Source organism: Canis lupus, chromosome 11, assembly GCF_048164855.1.
Source record: "Canis lupus baileyi chromosome 11, mCanLup2.hap1, whole genome shotgun sequence".
NCBI classification, from domain to species: domain Eukaryota; kingdom Metazoa; phylum Chordata; class Mammalia; order Carnivora; family Canidae; genus Canis; species Canis lupus.
The window spans coordinates 44,276,197-44,297,952 of record NC_132848.1 but is presented as its reverse complement, the minus strand read 5'-3'; the positions used below and the strand labels follow the sequence as shown (position 1 = coordinate 44,297,952).

Here is a 21,756-nt window from a genome sequence, read left to right as displayed (position 1 = left end):
CCCAATTTACGCCAATGAACACTGGGTTCGTAAGAGCTGCCCCATCTCCTTTTCCACCATGAAGGACCCTCCTGCTTTGTTTTGCGGGCTTGCCTAGCATTCTGCTGCAGTTTGCTCATCCCAAGTTGCCATTCTCTGCTATTCCTGAAAAAAGCCTCTTTTTGATGGGAAAATAACTGACACTTTTCTTTTTAAAGTTAACACAACTATTCTTTGCTTTCTGGGCCCCCTGGCAACTGGTCCAGCTTCTCCCTGCACCCACCTCTCCTGACTTCACCTCCTTCTTTCCCCAGCGTAGTTCCCATGAGGTGGCACCTCGGCTACCCTTCAAGAACAGCTTCGGTGCTGTCCCCAGTCCCACTCTCCTCCGGGTGCTGGCTTCTACCTTGCCATCACCAGTCCTTGCTGGGCACTACATCCCGCAACCGTGGCCGTGGCCTCGGTGGGAATCCTTGCAGCAGGGGAGCCCGTTGGAAGGGAATAGGAAATTCTGAAATGGAGCACTGAGCTGAAGGCTTCAGAGTTCTCTGGGACGGCAGCGAAGTTGTGGGGTCCCAGGGCTGAAGACAGTGGAGAGGCCCTGATAGTCACTGAGGAGAATGGGGAGCTCCTGGTGGGAGGAGCATGCGGAGGGCCCAGCTGAGGATGTGGACCTAGGAGCTAAGGTGGGACCAATTCTGTGGCTGTGGCCTTCCTCTCTGAATGCTTGGCTGCAGGGATGAGCAATCAGTTTATCCAGGGCAGGAGGCTGCCAGGTGGTTCCAACAGAAAATGCTGGAGATATTGGCCAAAGTGTTGGAGCGAAATTTATAGACATTAACCAGATTACCTGGCTTGAAAACCTGATCGTTTACTAATTGTTTACAAAACAGAAGCTTCCTGAAAGCAGGGCCTTGCTCTGCATGTAGTCCTATCCTGTCAGGGGTCACTTCTTGAGCAAGTGAACTCAGACAGTGGGCATGAAGAACCCCAGTGCTCTGGCAGCAGGACAGAGGCAGAGGGAGAGTAAGAGACTGAAGGAGGTGTCTGATGGCCCAGTTTCAGAGACGGGTCACTTCTGGAGATGATCTGCTCAGGACACCAGGGCCTGAGGTCAAGTGCAGGTAGGTGACCAATACATCTGGGTTTGTTTGGACCTTCTTGACTCTACCATGGAAAGCCCTGTGTCCTCGAGAGCCTTCAGTCCTGGGTAAATTGGCCAACTGGTTACTACATGCTGGACAAGAACTCTCTGAGAAGCCAGAATATTGGTCAGTGGTCTGTGGAAGCTGCAGGATTCCTCACTCCTGTGAGCCTGTGTCAGTTTTTGCCACACTCAGTGTGGGACTCCTTGGGCATGTTTTCCCAGCAGTGAAAGGGAGCTTTTTCATAGCACTGAACTCTAGGAATAACAAGTATGCTAAAAATGGCAAGTACTTCCAAGAGTGGAAACACCAAGGTGTGGCTACATCAGCATTTCCAAATCTGCAAATTAAGTGCATCGTGCTCAGAGCCTTAAAAAAATCCTATCAACACAGCTGCCCTGCTAATTTTTTCTCTTTCTAGTGGAAATTAAACTGCTGATTTATTATAATAGCATCTATTTTCTTATAACTCTAATAATGTCAATTTGCAATATTACATGAAATGCCTATATATAAATATCATAATTTTATTTAATTGAGCACAAGAATCATATCAAAAATGAAATAGTCTTTGGTTAAATAGACATAGCTAGTGTTGAAAATAGATTTCACACTCCACATGCATTACATAGCATAGACAAACCATAGCTTCATTATAATTCAAATTTTCTAATAACTGACTTGCTGTTACAGCAATCAAATGTGCATCGGTAAATTATTCTAGAGAAGCTTTATTTTCAGGACCATATTTGATGGATAAATCATTAAAAATGAAATACAGACTTTCTGGAAAAATTGCAGAAATACATTTCAACTAAAAAATAACTCTCATAATGAGTCAATATACACAAGGTACATTGAAACAAGTAACATCAGAATTATCCTATGTCAACATCATGGATATGTACAGTCACTATAAATAAAACCATAGGGGTCAGGATATAGCTGTTCACAGAAACAAAAGAAGACTTCTTTCCCAGAATATTTAGGAATATTCCAGGAATGTTACTAGGAGTATAGTTCTTTCCTATAATCAGGGGAGAATCAGTATTTACAGACTCGGATTCCTACAGTACCTACAGCTTACTCAACATGCTTATGTCAGAAATTTGAAGACAGCCTCCCTTTTCTATGTGTCCCACATAAAATCTTATTTGAATCTGTTGAATTCTTATTAATTTGGATTCAATATTAAATTGAATACATTTAGAAAACAAATCTTCTCTTTCACAAGTGCGTACATTAATGGTTAACTAAAGAAAACTAATGTCTGTTCTGCTAGATTTTGGCACATAGTTGAGTTCTTCATTTCATTAAGGACCAATGAGATAGCATAAATGCCTTAGTAAGTCCGTTAAGCCTTATATTTTGTTTGTATTAAACTTTTTACTCTGAGATAATTGCAAATTCTAAGATAACTGCAGAAATTGTAGATTCACATAGAGTTGTAGAAAATAATACAAAGAGATCTTGTTTGCCTTTTATCCAGTTTCCCCCAAGGGTACTATCTTGCAAAACTATTCCATACCACAACCAGGATTTTGACATTGATACAGTCAAGACACAGAATGTTTCCATTGTAAGGATCCCTGCGATTACTCACCTCTCTCCTCCAAACTCCTCCTTAGCAACCTCTCATCTGTTCTCCATTTCTAGAACTTTGCATTTCAAAATGTTGTATAAAAAAAATGTTGTATAAATGAATTGTACAGTATGTCACCCTGTGGGATTGACTTTTCACTCAGCATAATTCTCTGGCGATTCATCCAAGTTGTTGCTTGTATGAGAGATTATTTTTATTGCTGAGTAGTATTCCAGGGCATGGATGTATCACATGTTTAACCAGCCACCCATTAAAGGACATCTGGTTGTTTACAGTTTTTGAATATTATGAATAAAGCTGCTATGAACATTCATGGACATTTTTTGTGTGTGAACATAAGTTTTCATCTCTCTGGGATAAATGCCCAACAGTGCAATTGCTAAGTGGTATGGCAGCTGCATGTTTAGATTTATAGGAAACTGCCAAATGGTTTTGCAGAGTGGCTGTTCCATTTTACGTTCCCACCAGCTACGTATGACTGATCCAGTTTTTTTGTATCCTTGCTAATACTTGGTGTTGTTACTATATGTTAGGAATTTTGATAGGTGCATAGTGGTATCTCATTGTGGTTTTAATTTGCAATTCCCTAATGATCAATGATGTTGAGTATCTTTTCATGGTCTTATTTGCCATGTGTATATCCTCTTCAGTGAAATGTTTGTATATGTTCTCTATTTTTGAATTGGATTTTTTAAAAAAAATTATTGAGTTTTGTGAGTTCTCTATATATTTCTAGGTATTAGTCATTTGTCAGATATACACTTGCAAATATTTTCTCTCAGTCTGTAGCCTGTCTTTTCATTCTCCTAACATGGTCTTTTTCAGAGCAGAAGTTTGAAACTTTGATGAAGTCATTTATCAAACTTTCCTTTATGGATTGTGCTTTTAGGTATCAAATCAAAGGACTCTTTCCTTAGCCCTAGGCCCTGCAATTTTCTATTTTTTTAAAGTTTTATAGTTTAAGATTTTATGTTTAGAAGTATGATCCATTTTGAGTTAATTTTTACATAAGGTATAGGGTTTAGGCTGAGGTTTCTATTTGCCTGTGGATATCCCATTGCTTTAACATATTTGCTGAAAAGACTATCCTCCCTCCATTGAATTACTTTTGCATCTTTATATAAAACCCAGCCGAATATATTTATGTGGGTCTATTTCTAGATTTTCTACTCTGTTCTGTTGATCTATGTATCTGTGCCTCCAGCAATAAAAGCCATACTGTCTTGATTACTGTAGTTACATATAAATTTTTATATTGAATAGAGTGATTTCTCCTACTTATTTTTCTTTTACAAGACTGTTTTAGCTATTCCAAGGCCTATGTCTTAGAATTCCTGGAATAAAAAAAAAAAAAAAAAAAAAAAAGAATTCCTGGAATAAACTTGAATATGTCTACAAACTTTGCTGGGACTTTGACAGAAATTGCATTAAACCGATAGCTAAATCTGGAGAGAACCGACATCCTTGCTATTTTGTGTCTTCCAATCCATGAACATGGTATATCTCTTCATTTATTTAGGTCTTTGATTTCTTTCATTAACATCTTTTAATTTTTAACATATAGATCTTGTACATGTTTTGATAAATTTATACCTATTTATTTTCTTTGGAGTTATAACAAATGGCATTGTGCTTTTAATTTTGGTCTCCACTTTGTTCATTGTTAGTGTTTAGAAAAGTGATTAAATTTTGTGTGCTGATCTTGTATCCTGAAACCTTGTTGAATCCACTAGTTCTGGGAGTTTTGTTTTTTTGTTTTTTTTAGTAGATTCTTTGGAATTTCTATGTAGACAATCCTGTCATTTGTAAACAGAGATATTTCTTTCCAATCATATGCATTTAATTTTTTTTCTTGTTTATTGCCATGTGTGGAACTTCCACGACAGCCTTTAACATTTTCATCAATGTAAATTTCCAGAGATTTGCAGAAACATACTGTCCTGAATGGGGCCCATCATTCTCAAACAGATGTATCTTCAACACTCTTTATCATCCAACCTATTTAGACTTCATTCCCTATAATTTGGATAAATAACTGGTAACATTCAGCAGTGGTTTTTTAATGGCACCCACAACTGCAAAGCCTCTTGAAGCTAGCAGAGAGGCCGTTAATGAGCTAAGTGGAACCTCATTATAAAAGCAAACTTAGCATAGGAACATTATTCGTAAGACAGAACTAGGAGGTAGTGATGCTCAAAGATTTAAGGTATGAGGTTGACTTATGGAATATGTGGTTTATCCTTCCAGTTTTCCCCTCTTACCTCTAAATTGAAGGTAGCCATAATTTTTAACTTGGAAATACAAAGTACCATCAAAGTTACCTTATTCTTATATATTAGAAATTGCTATTGTTAGGAACCCTTTCAATAATTGGCTTTTGACAAAGAATTCCATGCATCTTTCTATGCTTTTAGTAATAGGCACTTAAAATATATTTTGACATCTCAAACTCTATTCATATCTTAATTTTTTAAATAAAAGTATAACCGTCAATAACATTTTACTTATTTAAAAAGTGTTTATTTCCTATAGTGTTGTGTTTTTATGTTATATAACATACCTAACCCACCAAAGAGGGTTCATAGCCATTATAAAAAGACAGAAAACTGGGTACTACTAGATCTTTATAGAGGTCAATGTAAGAGGTCTTGGATGTATACACATAGGCCCTCTATAGGCCTTAGATGTGTGCTCAGGTACAATGCAGTTTCTTGCAAAACCAGGAGCTCCTGCATATAATTTGTAGAAAATTTTAATCTGTAGTAACAATAAAACTTCAGAGACTTTTGTTTTTGTTTTTGTTATTTTGGTAGTTAACCGTGGCAAATCAGCCACAGACAGGTTAATCCTCACTTTACCGATTTTGCTGATTCAATGACCACCCCTGCATTTCAATAACACTCTTGTCTTGTTCTTAAGATTGGAAATCATCTAAGTTCCACTTCACCAGAAGCAGTGGCTTCTGGAGTCAGACCATGGGACGCTGACGTAGCCTGTCTGAGCCTCAGTTTTCTCGTCTGTAAGTGGCAATAATGATATGACTCTCACTGGTTGTAAGGCTTACATGAGATGATCCTGCCAAGGGCCTGGTCCAAGGCTGGGCAGGGAGTGTGCCTTCAATTACTGACTTCCTGGATTCCTCCTCTTGTATATTGTCCTTGCTTCCTTCTCTACTTCCCCCATGCCCTTCTCCTCTCTACACACCACAGAATGAGATGCTTCTTATTTTGGATGCCACTCCTCATGCCTAAGAGAAGGGAACCATCTGTCAGAAGCATTAGCAGTTGGGATCTGGGGAGTTTGGTGCTGAAGCTGTCCTGCCTCAAGAATGAATTACTAAGGCCTGCTCACCCAGAATGGGGCTGCACGCAGGACTCTGTGTTCTCATGCAGTTTGTCATGTTACAGTGGGACAAAGGCTTCCTAAGTGCCTAATACATTCTAGCAAATGTGACTTCATAATGCATCTGCAGTCCAGTAAGTAGCATGATGAGTGCTCCATAGACAAGCAGCCCTGCGTGCTCACCCCAAACACAAGACTGTAGCCATGTGAGGCATATCTAGTTCCTTTGTGGTTGCGGTGAGCTTCAAATCCAGACTGCTTTGGGCACAGCAAGCAATGAAAATATGCTCACAATACAATGCAATCACATTGCACATAATTTTTTTTTTTTTTTTTTTTTTTTTTTTTGTCCTAAGGAATGGAACAGCAACTGTCTCAACAGGTCACTTTGACAACCAACGATGATTCCCGAGTCAGCGAGACTGGGTTGAGTACAATACAGAGGCTAAATATGTGAGTGCCTGTGGGAACTGGGGGTTTGCAAATGAGCACTCTAATCTCCAGCCTGGCACAGGGTTCCCTGGTCACCCTCCCTCACTCTGCCATGATGATGACAGGGCGGCTATGAAGCCTGCAACCAGACAAAAAGCAGATCAGTCGCCGTCTGGCAGCGTGACTTCAAAGGTTTTCATTTCCTGCAAACCCCAAGGACTTTCTTCTTACTCCATCAGGCCTTTCTTGGGACTGCTCTGAAGTATTCGTCCCTCGAAATGTTGGATACTCCTCCATACCATTTCTGAAGCCAGATATGTTCTATCCTCATCTTCATAAAGAACCACTCATACTGACGAGGCCACTTCCTCATAACGGGGTGTCTGCAGAAATAAAGGAGAGGTCACAAGAGAGCCATTCTTATCAGCGGGTGCACCCTCCCCGGGCAGCGATCCAGACTACTAGCATCGGCCAGGTGAGGCAGGCCTCCAGAACCCAAGCCTCGTTTGGGTGGAGCCAGGGGCAGAAGCCAGGAAGCCAGGGATGGGGGCTGGGACACCCCCAGGAAGGCAGGAAACTGCACCTCCACCGAGGAGCAAACCAGTCTTGTCCCAGGCTCCTTGGTTCCAATCCCAGGCTGACTGCTGATGAGCTATGATGCTTCATGGGCCGTTTGGCCTCTCAAACCCTGCTCTCCTTACCCATCATGTGGGATGATGGTCAGTGCTCAGATCATGGGGTTGTGCGGAGAGCAAACAACTCTGCACACATGAAGCACCTGCACAGACCAAGTGCTCGGTGAATGCTGGTTACTGTTACCAGGAAACACAAAGACAGGCTTGATGCATCAAAAGAATTGTGAGCCCATGAAACGAATCTGTTCACGGGAAGATCTCCACTCCTGCCAGAGGCTTAGAACTGTTGAACCAAGTAGAGAGTTAGCCAGAATGGACAGGGAACGTTGCACTCCACCTTCACTGACTTGCTTTCTCCCTCATGCGTAACCCTACACACACGCATGATTCGTAAGGGCAGGGGCTTGGCTCACTTCTTTAAAATTTCATAAAAGTAAAAAATTATATTCATATCAAATAATGTCAGAAACAAAATTCAAAGACCAAAGGCAGGCTGGGAAGGATGTCTGTAACCATGTAGATGCAGTAACAGGCTCATGGCCTCTTATAAGAGATAATTTGCTTTGAAATAACTGTAAACGCACAGAGAAGTTGAAAGTACATTACAATGAACTGGGTTTTTCCCCCTAAACCACTTGAAATTAAATTGCTGATGTGATGGGCCAACACTCCAAATGTTTGAGCAGCCAAGATAATAAAAGGATTGTCATTATTTTAAGCCAACACCTTTTGTACTTGGAACTGGAACACACTTTGGCACTGGCAGGTGTGGGGCAGGTGTAGCAAATCCTAATCCAGGGGGCACCGGCCTTGCATGCAGGCAGCTAGGGGCAGGTGGCAGGAACTTGAGGAGACTCACAGTGGGGGCTTAAAAGAAGCTAAAGATGAAATTCGTCGAAGTGGGAGATAAAGGGACCCATGTAACATAGTGGTGAAAATTTGGCAACACCATGCCTGCGTGATGCAGACGGCAGGAAATGAATTTAACGAACCCAATGGTCTCCCTGAGATTCTGGCCTCTTCTCACTGCCTATCATAACACAAAAGAAGAGTGTTTAGAAGTAAAGAGGACAGCTGGGCTTGAAAGTATATCACGCATGCGGGCACACACACCTTCTCTGTTCTTTTCTCAGTCTATGTTCAGAAAACCCTGCGTTCGTGTTATGTATCTGATCACGATACGATTCAGGAGTTCATTCCGATTTTCTCTGTGGATGTGAAACTCTTTTCCACTGCATTGAGAAGCCAGGGTTCCCCTCTCCTACTACTTATTTGATGCTTCTCCTGTATGCTTCACCTCCTGAAGTGCCACCCACACCGCTTCTCCACTGCTTTCATATTACTCTAACTTAGACAAAGTATTAATCTGCCTGTTTTCATCACCTGCAACTCTGGGAGGGTACCTGCCACTCCCGGGCCCGGCTCTGACCAAGGCCACCCCCCTGACCCATGGAGACAGACTCCACACCCGAGCGACCACCCCTCCTTGCACACACCCTCCTCACGTTTTCACAAGCCCTTGACCTCTCACCACCTCTAACCTCCTGCTCACTGGGAACCCCTACAGCAGTGATTCTTAAACTTCAGCATTCATGCTAATTTCCTGGAATGTGCTTTTAAAATTTAGATTGAATCTTCTCTCCAGAGAATCTGACTCAGTCAGTGGGTGGGTTGGGTGGGTGGGGGCAGAAAGCCTGTGGCTGCCAGCATCTTCATGAGTCAGACAGAGGCATCACAGGACCACACTGGAGAGGCTCTTTCACCTCTGCACTGTGCTTTGCTTAGCGTGGCCCTTTGACAATGTTTGTTGGGTTGACTTCTCTACAAAGCCCAGTTATTTCCATTTCAAGGCAAGGTGTTGTGGATGGTTGCAAGGGCGCAAGGAAGACAGCCTCAATCAGGATGCTGTGTGGCCTCTGCTGCCACCTGGAGCAGCCAAGACAGCCAGCGTGAGGTTGGCAGTGCTGCCACCTGAGGGCCACTCAGACCATTACTCTCATTTGCTTCAAAGGCAACAAATGGCACAGTCCTCACCTCTGCTTTTTATTGAGGTTTATTTTGGGGCAAATCAACTTGAAAGCATATACAAACCTTGAAAACATGGCCTGCTTGGCAAATTCTACTTCTTCTGGAGGCACTGCAATCATCTGGCCGGTGAGTGTCAACCGGGCACATCTGGGGTCTTCGGGGTCAACGATATTTTTTCTGCATTCAGAGAACGTTTTTCACATATTAAAATGATAGAACATTGACCTGAAATACCGAGGATTTTATTAAAAATTAAAAATAGCAGCCACACAGCTGGTTGTATCATTCAGGTTTTTACACTGTCCATAATCACTTTAAAAATACTTTGGCACAGGCCACATGGGAGGTGTGCGTGGGTAAGTTACACATCGGCCTGCACCCCCAGGGCAGCAGAGAACCCCCAAAGGACCTTAGTCAAGGGAGCACGTGCCAGCCTGACCTCTGCAAGACCACAGTCGGGAGCCGCTGTCCTGAATCATGTTGCTGCTCTGCACAACTCTAGGGGGTGCCACTCACTTAAAGACTGTATGAAAGGTGCTCCTGAAGTAGTGCGGTGCACCTGCCTGGATCCAGGGTGACTGAGACAAGGGTCTTCAGACGTCACTATCAGAACGTGGAGGCTCCTCCCTCAGCGTAAGGGACATTGGAAATAATGAGAACGTTATTGTGACTGTATCTGTGACTGCTTGCTAGAAGTGCTTCCACGGTGGCAGACTTCTTCTAAGACCTGCTTTCACTGAGTCACCTGGCAGTAAGGGTGTATTCTGTATTCGGGACACCACTCTACTTCTGTAATATAACATACGGTATGATATGATGTAATATAATTCTCCTAGTTAAAAATTCTCATTAGGATTGCCTGATAAAATATTGCATGGCGCATAGTTACGTGGGAAACATATTTGTTGTTTATCTCATTTAATTTTTTATAGCTTTACTGATATATATAATATATATATATATTTACATAAAATTCACCCTTTTGAAGTGCACAGTTGAGAGTTTTTAGGATATTCAGAGTAGTGCAACCAAAACCATAATCTAATTTTAGAACATTTTCATCACCCCCCACAAAAACCCCTGTGCCTGTTGGGGACACATTCCTCATTCCTGACCCTTCACTCCATCCACCCCATCCCGAGCGACCTCTGATCTACTGTCCACCTCTATAGATGTGCCTGTTGGGTCGATCCGGATGGAGTCATACCACATATGGTCTTTGGCGACTATCTTCTCTCACTTAGCATAGTGACTTCAAAGTTTATCCATGTTGTAGCCTGAATCAGAACTTCTTTTTTTTTTTTTTTTTTTACTGCTGAATGTTATTTGATTGTATGGAGAGACCACCTTGTGCTTATCCATTCATCAGCTGATGGACATGTGGGTTGTTCCCACTTTCTGGTCCTTACAAATAATGCTGCCCTTGGCCCTTACAAATGATGTTTTTGTGTGGACATGTTTTTCAGTGGTGGAACTGTTAGAAAGGGAATCGCCAGATCCTATGGCAATTCTACGTTTAACTTTTGGAAGAATAGCTGAATTGTTTTCCAAAGCAGCTGTACTATATTATATCCCCACCAGCAGTGTGTGAGGCCAGTTCCTCCACGTCTTTGACAACACTGTTTTAGTCTTTTTCATTCTAGCCAGCTTAGTGAGTGTGAAGTTGTACCTCACTGTGGGTTTTATTTGCATTTCCCTGATGGCTAATGATATTGCCCACCTTTTCATGTGCTCATTGGCCATGTATCTATCTTTGGAGAAATGTTGCTCAAATCCTTCCCCATTTTAATTTCGACTTGATGTATGTAAAAATAACTTAAAATTTTTTCATCAAGTCCAAATTACCTATTTTGCTTTTGTTTCCATTTATGTTTTTTTTTAAATCTCCCACCAAACTAGGGCAAAGGCTATTTATCAAAATCCTACACATATGTTATATTTCATGGAACATGACAAGCATGTCCATATTACTAGATATTGTGGCTTCTATAGTAAGACAAGAAATAGAAATATGTATAAAGATTGGGAAATAATAAACAAACTTGTAGTTATTTGCAAATAACATGACTGTATACAAAGGAAAATGCAAGAAAATCCACACTAGGAACATCAGTATTGAGAAGAAAGCTCAGCAAGATTGTTGAGTTTAGGAATAAGATTATGAAACAATTGCATTGCTACTTATAAGCAAAAAATTATTTTTAAATACTAAAAAGTATACAAGATGGTTAAAAAATACCTATAAAATACCTAGAAATAAATGTAACAAATATTGTGTAATACCTTGGTGGAAAAAAACTGTGACTTTATTGAAATACATAAATGGCCTAAGCAAAGGAAGAGTTATCCCATACATATGAATGGGGAAGCCCAATTTAATGGAGCTGTCAATTTTCCCAGAATTAATCTTTTTCTAAAAAGATTTCATTTATTTATTTGAGTGAGAGAGAAAGAGAACAAAAAAGGGAGGAAAGGGAGAAGCAGGCTCCCCACTGAGGAGGGAGGCCCATGTGGGGCTGGATCCCAGGACCCTGAGGTCATGACCTGAGCCGAAGGCAGATGCTTAACTGACTGAGCCACCCAGGTGCCCCTCAAAAGTAATCTTTATAGATGACATAATTTCAATCAAATTCTGGTGTTTTTTAAAGATTTTATGTCTAAGTAATCTCTACACCCAACATGGAGCTCAAACTCACAGCCCCAAGATCAAGAGTCACATGTTCTGCTGACTGCGCCAACCAGGCGCCCCAAATTCTGGTATTTTTAAAGTAGAACTAAGCAAGCTGAATCTAAGCTTCACATGGAATAACAAAAGTCTGAGAATAGTCAAAACCATGATAAAGAAGAGCAATATGGTGGGAGGGCTTCCTCTACCAGATAGCAAACCCTGATGTAGAAGAACCATATTAATAAGGCAATGGGTATTGGTGTAAGGATAAAGCAAGGGAACAGACTGGAAGACCCAGAAATAGATTCATGCTTACACAATCCTTGACATACACCAAAGACTGAATTAGAAATTAGCAGGCAAGGTTCTAATTATTCAATAAATGGTGCTGAAAAAAATGGCTATCTGTATGGGAAAAGAAATCTAAAAATAAATCCCTATATCACACCCCGTACAAGTAAATTCTACACTGAATTAATGAAATTAATGATTTAAATGTATAAAGTAAAGCCCTAATACTTTTAGGACAAAATCTTTATGACTTCAGGGTTGAAAAGAATTTCTTAAGCAACACACAAAATGCACAAACCACAAAGGTAGATGAACATGACTCATTAAAATGTCAATTCTTCTTTAATAAAATATTTCATAAGTCAGCTATGGGTGAAGTCTGTTAATTTCCATCATGATTTCTTATTCTCTCAGTGAGCGTGGTGGGCAGAATTCTGGGATGGCCTTCGTCATCTCCACCCCCTACTGCTCCACCCTCTATAATCCTTCTCCCTGAACGTGGGAGCCGGCTCTCGCTTTTAACCAACAGAATATGGCAAAGGTGACAGGATGTTAATCCCATGCTTATAAGATGTCACAGGCAGTGAAAAAGACTTAGGGACTGTGGAAGAGACAGACTGTCTTACCCTTCCTGCTGGTCTGGAAGAGGTCAGGTGCTGTGAGGTGACCTGTCCTGGCAGTGGAGGGAACAGTGGTGGCCTCTGGGAGCTGAGGCCCCAGTCCTACATCCACAAGGAAGTGAACTGTTCCACCAGGAACAACACTCATGGGAGCTAGAAAGAGGACCAGAGCTCCAGAAAAGGAAGGATGCAACCCCACTGACATCTTGCTTGCAGCTTCAGGAGACTCTGAGCAGAGGACTCAGTTAAGCCATGCCCAGAACCCTGACCCACAGAAACTGTGAGATAACCAATGTGTGCTATTCCAAGCCTCCATGTTTGTGTTAGTTTGTTACATAGCACAGAGAGTGAATACAGTGGGTCTGTTCAAATTGTAATTTTCAGCTGATAATTCTTTTTCCAGTCCCATTGTTTGTTACTGATTTCCAACTTAACTACATTTTGGTCAGAAAGTTATCCATATGGTATCTTTTGTTTGGTATTTGTTGAAATCAGCCTTGAAGCCTTGTGGTCAACTGCTTTGTGCCTAAATAGAATGGGCTTTCTCTAACTGTTCAGTGAAGGTTCTACAAATGACCATTACGGCAAGCTTCTTAAATGTCTTCAAATCTCTTATATCTTTGCTATTTTTGTTGTTGTTGTTTGCTTGCTCTATCAATTACTAAAAGGTGTGTGAAATATTTTAAGGGCCTAATGTCTGGATCTCCATCCTTACACACACGCATGCACTCACTCACTTCTCTTCCTCCTAAAGTAGTTAGATCATAATTTTTATTTTTATTCATATAAATATTGTGTTTACAGTGAACACAGCATTTACATAAGCCACTATGAATAAAGTTTTTATTCAACCTTTTGTTTTCATTTGGAATTACCAATAACTTCCCCTTTTTCTTTCTTTCCTTTTTAATTTTATGTTAGCATTCTAGAAAGTTACCATTTATTCATTCCCAAACTTCCTTTTAGCACAATCAAATATCAGATATATTCTATTGTACTCAAAAGAACTGAAAACATGGGACGCCTGGTTGGCTCAGTGGTTGAGCATCTACCTTCGGCTCCGGGCGTGATCCCAGGATCCATGATCCGGTCCCACATAGGGCTCCCTGTGGGCAGCCTGCTTCTCCCTCTGCCTATGTCTCTGCCTCTCTCTCTGTGTCTCTCATGAATAAATAAATCTTAAAAAAAAAAGAACTGAAAACATAAGTTCATACAAAAACTTGTACATAGATGTTGATAGCAGCATTATTTATAATAGCCCAAAAGTAGAAATAAACCAAATGGCATCAAATAGACAGAATGTGGGATAAGTCATTCATTAAAGCTGAATATTATTCAGCTTTAAAAAGGAATGAAGTACTAGGGTGCCTGACTGGCTTAGTTGGTAGGGCATGCAACTCTTGATCTTGGGGTTGTAAGTTCAATCCTCACATTGAGTGCAGACATTACTTAAAAAAAAATCTTTATAAAATTGGTGCCCTCTCTCACTTCTAAAAAAAAGAATGAAGTACTGATAGTATGGGTAAACTCTGAAGATACTTCAAGGTGTGTATGTGTAATATAGATACATAACTCATATATATATATGTGTATATAGGTGCAGAATATGCAAATTCATAGAGACAGAAAGGAGATTAGTGGCTGTAAGGGCTGGAAGAAGAGGAAATGGGAAGAGAAAGCGAATACGCATGGGGTTTATTTTGAGGGAAATGAAGATATTCTGAAACTAGGCAGTGGTGATAGATGCACAACCTTGTGAATTTACTAAAAGTCAGTGAACATCACACTTTAAAAGGTAAATTAAAAAAAATAAATAAAAGGTGAATTTTATGGTACATGAATTCTATCTCAATTAAGAAAAAAGCCGTATTCCACGGAGTTCATTTTTTTCTTCTTGGAAATCAGCTGCTGGCTCCCACCTGTACAGTACAGGTACTTTCATGCTTGTTGCATGACCATAATCAGGAGAACTCGCTTTATCAATGAGAAATTTCCCTGGTCCTGTGTAGGATCATTTCTTTCCTTTTTCTTTCTTCTCATTCTGGTATAATGATTCTGCCCAAAATATGTACGTTTTCTGAGAAGAACTACATTGGAAGTAAAATTGAGGTTTTGTTTATTTGAGAATGTGATTAGTTTATTCTGATTTCTTTTATTTTTTTAAGTAAACTCTACACCTCATGTGGGGTTCAAACCTACCACCCCAAGATCAAGAGTAGCATGCTCCACTGACTGAGCCAGCCATGTGCCCCTAGTTTACTCTCATTCTTGATTGATAGTTTGGCCGAGTAGTAAATGGTATATTTAATGCTATACTAAATGCTGAAGTAAATCCATCATTCTGGGTACCTGGTGAATAGTTTTAAATCTGGAGACTCGTGTCTTTTGGTTCTGAAGAATTTTTCTTCAATTATATCTGATAATTTTTTCTTCTATTTTCTCAACTCATCTTTCCTGGAATTCTTTTATTTTAACTGCTGGACCTTTTGGATTAGTCCTTTAATTTTCTTATTGTTCTTCTCATATGTTTCATCTATTTCCTTTTATTCCACTTTTTGGAAGATTACCTCAAATCTACCTTCTATATTTCAGTTGAGTTTTTTTATTTCTGTTATCATATTTTTAATCTTTAAGAGCTTTTTTTTTGGTCCTTAAAGCTCATTCTTCTGCTATATATTATCTTCTGTCCTGAAAAAATGTTTCCCTCTTTTTGTATTGTTTTAATTTTCCCTAGTTCTTTTTATCTGTTCATTTTGCATGGTAGAGATTTTCCTCAAATGTTTTCCTTGACTGTTTATATTTAAAATGTGGTACCTCACAGCCAACTGAAAATTCTGACTGCATAGGTATGGCTTTCTGACTAGTGGACTTTACTCTAAGGTGATCAGCTTTGATGGTTTTGCTGAGGGATTCCCGAACTATTTAGTATCTCTGTGTTTGTGTGTGTGTGTATGTGTTTCTCTTGGGCTGTTCAGTAACCCTGGGGAAATCCTCAAAGGATTCTCAGACAAAGCTTTGTTAAAGATGAGCTCAGTCCATAATTCACAGGAATAAGCAAGAGTCAGTAGAAACATAAACAGTAGAATAGATACCCAAGATACACTTAACTGATTTATAAGATAAGGATATCTAGGGCAGCCTGGGTGGCTCAGCGTTTTAGCACCACCTTCGGGCTGGGGCCTGATCCTGGAGACCCGGGATCGAGTCCCGTATCAGGCTCCCTGCATGGAGCCTGCTTCTCCCTCTGCCTGTGTCTCTGCCTCTCTCTCTCTCTCTGTGTCTCTCATGAATAAATAAATTTTTAAAAAAATCTTTAAAAAATAAGATAGGGATATCTAAAATTAATAAGATCTCCCAATCTTTAATTGAAAGTGTAGCTCTTTGGAGGTCTGATTTTATATAGGGACCTTATTTCTAACTCTTCACCTGACCAGCCCAAGCTATTGTTTCTTATTTCTTGTTGCATTAAAACCTAAGCCTTTATTTTTCCCAGACTAGTATACCCCACTAGAAAAGTTCTGGTTCTGGGGTTTTTTTCATCTTCATTTTTAACCCCTGGGGATTTCTTTTTGTTTCTTATGAGTATGCATTTAAAAGACTGTTTTTTAGATTGATGAAGTCTGCAGTTGTATTTTATTTTATTTATTTTTTAAAAGATTTTATTTATTTATTCATGAGAGACACACACACACACACAGAGGCAGAGACACAGACAGAGGGAGAAGCAGGCTCCATGCAGGAAACCTGACATGGGACTTGATTCCTGGACTCCAGGATCAGGCCCTGGGCCAAAGGCAGGTGCTAAAACGCTGAGCCACCCAGGGATCCCCTGCAGTTGTATTTTAAAACTTTAAACAGGGCAGCCTGTGTGGCTCAGCAGTTTAGCGCTGCTTTCAAGCCTAGGGTGTGATCCTGGAGACCCGGGATGGAGTCCCGTGTCGGGCTCTCTGCATGGAGCCTGTTTCTCCCTGTGTTTGTGTGTCTCTCAGGAATACATAAACAAAATCTTTGAAAAAAAAAAACTTTAAACAATACAAATTTTTCTTTTTTAAGATAAAAACATAATTTTCATGTAGAAGATTTGGAGACTATAAAAACATACGCTAGAAAATAAAAATGTGTGTTTTAAAATAAACTTGGAATTTTCATCACTTGGAGTTGCCTCATATAGAGCTTATTTTTTCCACTTCAAAATTAAATCGTGAACATTTTATTTTGAGAAGTACATGCTGTGAGGCCTATGTACTTGCAGAATTCTCAAACATTTTTCTACCATTCCTGTCTACTGAGTATCCAGAAGGGGCTGGGACACTGCAGCTCTGATGTTGAATGATTTCACCCTGTATTGCGGGGCTGTGCAGAGAAGCTGAGTCATGGGAAGTGCACGGTGTCTGCTCTCGGTGAGACCACGGACCTTGTGAGCTGAAGCCCCCAAGGACAGAGCCTCACTTTCTTCTTTGGTAAAGTGAGGACATTAATTTCTTGCCTGCCTTCTTCACAGAGTTCAAAGGTATGTAAGAGCATGATGAGCATCATAAGGAAGTGTTTTCATCGAAACGTGAAACTACAGTAAGTTAACGTGAGTGGGTTCAAGACAGGGAAGCTCTTCTTTGGGGTAGACTGGATCATTTCCCTTCTCCATCAGTCTATAACCGCAAGAGATTATTCTGGCGCTGCATTTCATTATCTAAGGCTAAATGAGAAAATCTTTATGATGGATTGTTCTCCAACATCAAAGGAGAGAAGGCAGCGGGAGAGAGCTTGCATTTCCCTTTTGCTTGAGGCCAGTTACAGTTAGGAAAAAGGGAGGTGGAGTACTCTTCCCTCGTCTGTCTTGTACAGTCAGTATCACTGAGCATTCTGATAGACAGTAAATGCAGAAGGACGTGAAAGGCATATAGCGAGGTGGTTAAGAGCATAGACTCCGGGCGCACCTGGCTGGCTCAGTCGGTGTTGTATGTGACTTCCTCTCTCTCTATCTCAGGGTTGTGGGTTCGAGTCCCACGTTGTGTGTAGAGATTCCTTTAAATAAAATCTTAAAAAAAAAAAAGAGGATGGGCTCCTAATCAGCCCCTTAGACTTGAATCCTGTGATTCAACCTCTTTATGCTTCAGTTTCCTCACCTGTAAGAAACAGACACAAAGTTCCTGCCTTCTAGCAGCATTGTGAGGTACCAGTGTGGAAGATGGAGACTTCCTGGTGCTGTGATGAGATGGACTCCCCAGGATAACACTCCGGACTCTCTCCAATACTAAGACTTCAGTTAATCATTGAGTCTGAAAGAAGATACTGGACATCTTCTTGCAGGAAGAATCTATTCTGTTCTCCCCGGTTTCTTGCCATAAATTGGAAAGACCTGCCACAGCTCAGAGAGGTCCTAGGGTGGAAGTGCTGTAGACTGTGTGAATCTGTCAAATTTGGGAGTCTCCCACATTCTCCATGTTGGCTTGACCAATGTTAAAAGTGAGATTTTGCTGTTCCCTCTGCTTTACTCTTTTAGTTCTCAATTGGTTTAGACCAGGCAAACGATGGCCTCTCACTTGTTTGTGTTTGGTGTGACAGATAAGAATGGATTTTACATTTTTAGAGGATGGAGAAAAATCAAAAGAAGAATAATATTTTATGACACATGAAATCTATATGAAATTTGGATTTCAGTCTACTTGAAAAAAGTTGTATTGGAGTATAGTCTCACTCATTTGTCTGTGGCTGCTTTCATGCTACAACAGCAGAGTTGAGTAGTTGTGACAGAAACCATATGGCCCCACATCTAAAAAATTTGTCATCCTCCCCCTACAGAAAACATTTTCCAACCCCTGGTTTAGATCATGGGACTGTTCATCAGGTCCCCTGGGACTCCTACATGAGGATGAAATGCATAAATTCATATAACATAATTAGAATAGTGCCTGGCCTGTAGTAAGCCCTCATAGAGTCATGCTGTTACCATTCTGCTCAGTTGTCTTGGGAGCTGAAAGGGTGGAGTGGCTGGAAAGTTCTGGAATCTTATAGCCTTGATTGGTGGTGGTATTGATCATGAAATATCAAGAAGACTGCTATGGAGTGAGCTGTTTGCCTCTCAAATTCAAATGGTGAACCACCACCTCCCAGTGGGGCTGTATGTGAAAACAGGGTTTTTAGAGAAGTAATTGAGGGTAATTAATCAGTTAAGGTTAATGAGGTCATAAGGGCAGTGTCCTCATCTGATGGCACTGTCCATCTGATGGCAGGGAGGGACATGCAGAGGACAAAGCCCAAGGGAGGACCAAGCAAGAAGGGGGCCATCTTCAAACCCAGGAGAGAGGCCTCAAGAGAAGCCAACCCTGCTGACACCTTCATCTTGGGCTTCCAGCATCCCGGCCTGTGAAAAAATAAATTTCTGTTGTTTCAGCCTCCCAGTCTGTGGTATTTTGCTAATACAAAGTTGGTGGGGACTGTACGGGGACTCTGAAATGGTGAGCACCAAAAGCCTCCTCCTCTGGCTCTCAGGCCACATTTGTTGCAGAGGTAGGATATTATGGGATGGAAGGTATTAAATTAGTATGACAGTAGATAACACATAATATTGGTGGGAGTTAACTTACAAAATCTTGGAGGTATTTTTTTAAAGCTGAAAATGGAGACCGATTATGTGTGTGGCAGATCCTGTGCCTGTATTGGGAACCTCGGGGTCTAAGGAGTCCACAGAGATGTGGGAAAGACCTACTCTCGCTGACTCCCAGAAGTTTGTGTATTTTTACCATCTGAATATTATGACATCCCCTGGCATCATGGTTAAAGCTGTCCCCACTTTAAGAACCTTGGCAGTTTCCAGCTGGGCTGTGCATTTCAATTCAAATCTACCCACCTAGTTACCAATCCATTTGCTTCACTTTGTAATTTGATCACTGCTTGAGAAAATGATATTTCTTTTTTTTTCCTTTTTGAAACAGGTATCACTATTTGACTTTTACATATCTCCTTTACATAATACTATGTATCTTTTAAGGCATCTGACTTGTTTAATCCTCACCATATCCACGGGACGTAGGTAAGGAGCTAACTCAGCAGACCACAGTTGCTCAGGCCCTGCACATTCCAAAGAAAGACCTGTTTCAGGAGGACTGGCCCTCAGCTGGTTCCTGGAAGATAACTTCTGAGGCCATGACATATCCTCCTTCGTGAGAGTGTTTCTGTGAGGCCCTGGGCCACACAGGATCAACTTGACCTCTATGGGGCCCAGAGACTGAGTAGCTAAGATGAGTCATTTGGACACCGTAGTGCCCATGTGACTGAACTACAATAAAAACACTGGATATTGAGGCTCAGGTGAGCTTCTCTAGTTGGCAACACTTTATACATGCTGTCATGCTTCATTGCTGGGAGAATTCAGTGTGTCTCCATGTAATTCCGCGGGAAGCGACTCTTGGAAGCTTGGGCCTCCTTACTCTTGGACTTCACCTGTGCAGCTTTTCTTCTGATGACCTTGACTGTATCCTTTCACTGCAGTAAAGCAAGAGCTCCTGAGTCTCACAAGTCATTTCAGCAAATCATCAAGCTGTTGGGGGGGGGGGGTCGTTTGGGAGTTCCTGACACAGCTGGCCAAGCAGACTCCCATAGATCTATTTCTCCCAGATGGCATGTGTCATAAAATGGAAGCCTTGAGGCATGATTCATTAAAACTCATTCTCACCCATTAAATTTCATTAAAACCTTGAGAAAGGTACATTTGTTAAGCAAAGCATATGTTTTGCTTATATTTAAGGAACTTGTTTTCACCTGCCTGGAAGCTTTTCTGTACCACACAACCTGTTGAGTTGTAACACGGGAAAGAGTGGACATGCCCACACTTTCAGGTCTATTGCTTCATGTGAGAACACTGTGTACCGTTTGAAAGTGTTATAGTCTGCTCTGTTTATGACACCACAAAAAATGCAGTTGCTGAATTGTGAATTCTTGTGGGGTTATGATGAAAGAATGGTGGGAAGCAATCCACATAATAACTATGAATCTACATTGAACTTGGTGAAAAACCCAACAGGAGAAAAGAAGCAAGAACAGTAAACAGGAACTAAATTTACATACACCAGACAAGACTGTCAATCAGTTGCACCTAATTATTTGTTCACTATTAAGGCTAATTTCTTCACAACATTGCTCTTTGATGAAAGCAACAAAGTAGTAGTCATAAGTAAGTCATTACAGGGTTTATATAGGGGGCATCATTTTTATATAGGGAGTGTTTTGCTTATCCACTGGTGGTGATTATATAGAAAAGAAAGGAGATTATGTATTTAAATAGATAAATAGAAAACTTTCCATTTATGCAGCGGACAACCCAGCGAGACTCTGTAGAAGTTCCTTCCCACCTGTGGCAGGCAGGATAATTGCCACCCCACCCCCCAACAAAGATGTTTGCATCCTAATCTCTGGAACACGTGACTGTGTTACTTTACATGGCAAAGGGAAATTATCCAATGCCAGCTGGTTTTCCCATTTCTCCTCTCTGCCTTCCCTTCTGCTTCATTTTAAAGATGGCCCCACTTGTGATCCAGATGTGGCGCCAGCAATTTCAAGGCTGTTTGGCCAACCAGATGGCATTGGATACGGAGACTATCCTGGATTATCCGGCTGGGCCCAGGGCAGCCACAGGAGTCATTAAAAGTCACGGGGGGAGACAAAGGAGAGTGTGAGAGAGATACGGTGTGAGAAAGACGACCTGCCATCGCTGGCTTTGAATGTGGCAAGGGCCACAAGCCAAGGAATACAGGCAGTTTCCAGAAGCAGGAAAAGGCAAGAAAATGGGTTTTTCCCCTAGAGCCTCCAGGAAGGCACGCAGTCCTGTCTACACCTTGATTGCAGCCTATGAAGACCTGTTTGGGACCCCTGACCTCTGTCACTGTAACAATATATTTGTGTCATTTGAAGCCAGTAGGTTGTGCTGCTTTGGTACAGCAGTAAGAGGGAACTAACTAGCATCTGAAAGAGGTGGGAACCGGGCCACCCCGGTGGCGCAGCGGTTTGGCGCCACCCG

The 21,756-nt window shown here is 41.1% G+C and overlaps 1 protein-coding gene and 1 long non-coding RNA gene across 5 annotated transcripts in view; one reads left to right on the top strand and one right to left on the bottom strand.

The window, feature by feature from the left end:
• Positions 1 to 1,839: 1,839 nt before the first annotated feature.
• The window catches only part of CREG2 (cellular repressor of E1A stimulated genes 2), a 35,702-nt gene continuing 15,785 nt past the window's right edge, over positions 1,840 to 21,756 (bottom strand). The window contains exons 3-4 of the mRNA XM_072844489.1: positions 9,228 to 9,341; positions 1,840 to 6,884 (exon numbers count right to left, since the gene is read on the bottom strand). Coding sequence (XP_072700590.1) covers positions 6,737 to 6,884; positions 9,228 to 9,341 — 262 coding nt within the window. The 3' untranslated portion in view covers positions 1,840 to 6,736. The remainder of the gene's footprint in view (positions 6,885 to 9,227; positions 9,342 to 21,756) is intronic.
• LOC140643078 (uncharacterized) lies at positions 6,208 to 20,811 on the top strand. Of its 4 annotated transcripts, none has more exons than XR_012039477.1 (5): positions 6,208 to 6,306; positions 6,426 to 6,976; positions 17,041 to 17,253; positions 19,135 to 19,250; positions 19,676 to 20,811. It is a non-coding gene; the product is annotated as an uncharacterized lncRNA (long non-coding RNA). The 4 variants fall into 4 exon arrangements; XR_012039476.1 differs by lacking the exons at positions 19,135 to 19,250; positions 19,676 to 20,811 and adding an exon at positions 18,974 to 19,128 and having other exon boundaries at positions 6,426 to 6,522; positions 6,741 to 6,976; XR_012039475.1 differs by lacking the exons at positions 19,135 to 19,250; positions 19,676 to 20,811 and adding an exon at positions 18,974 to 19,128.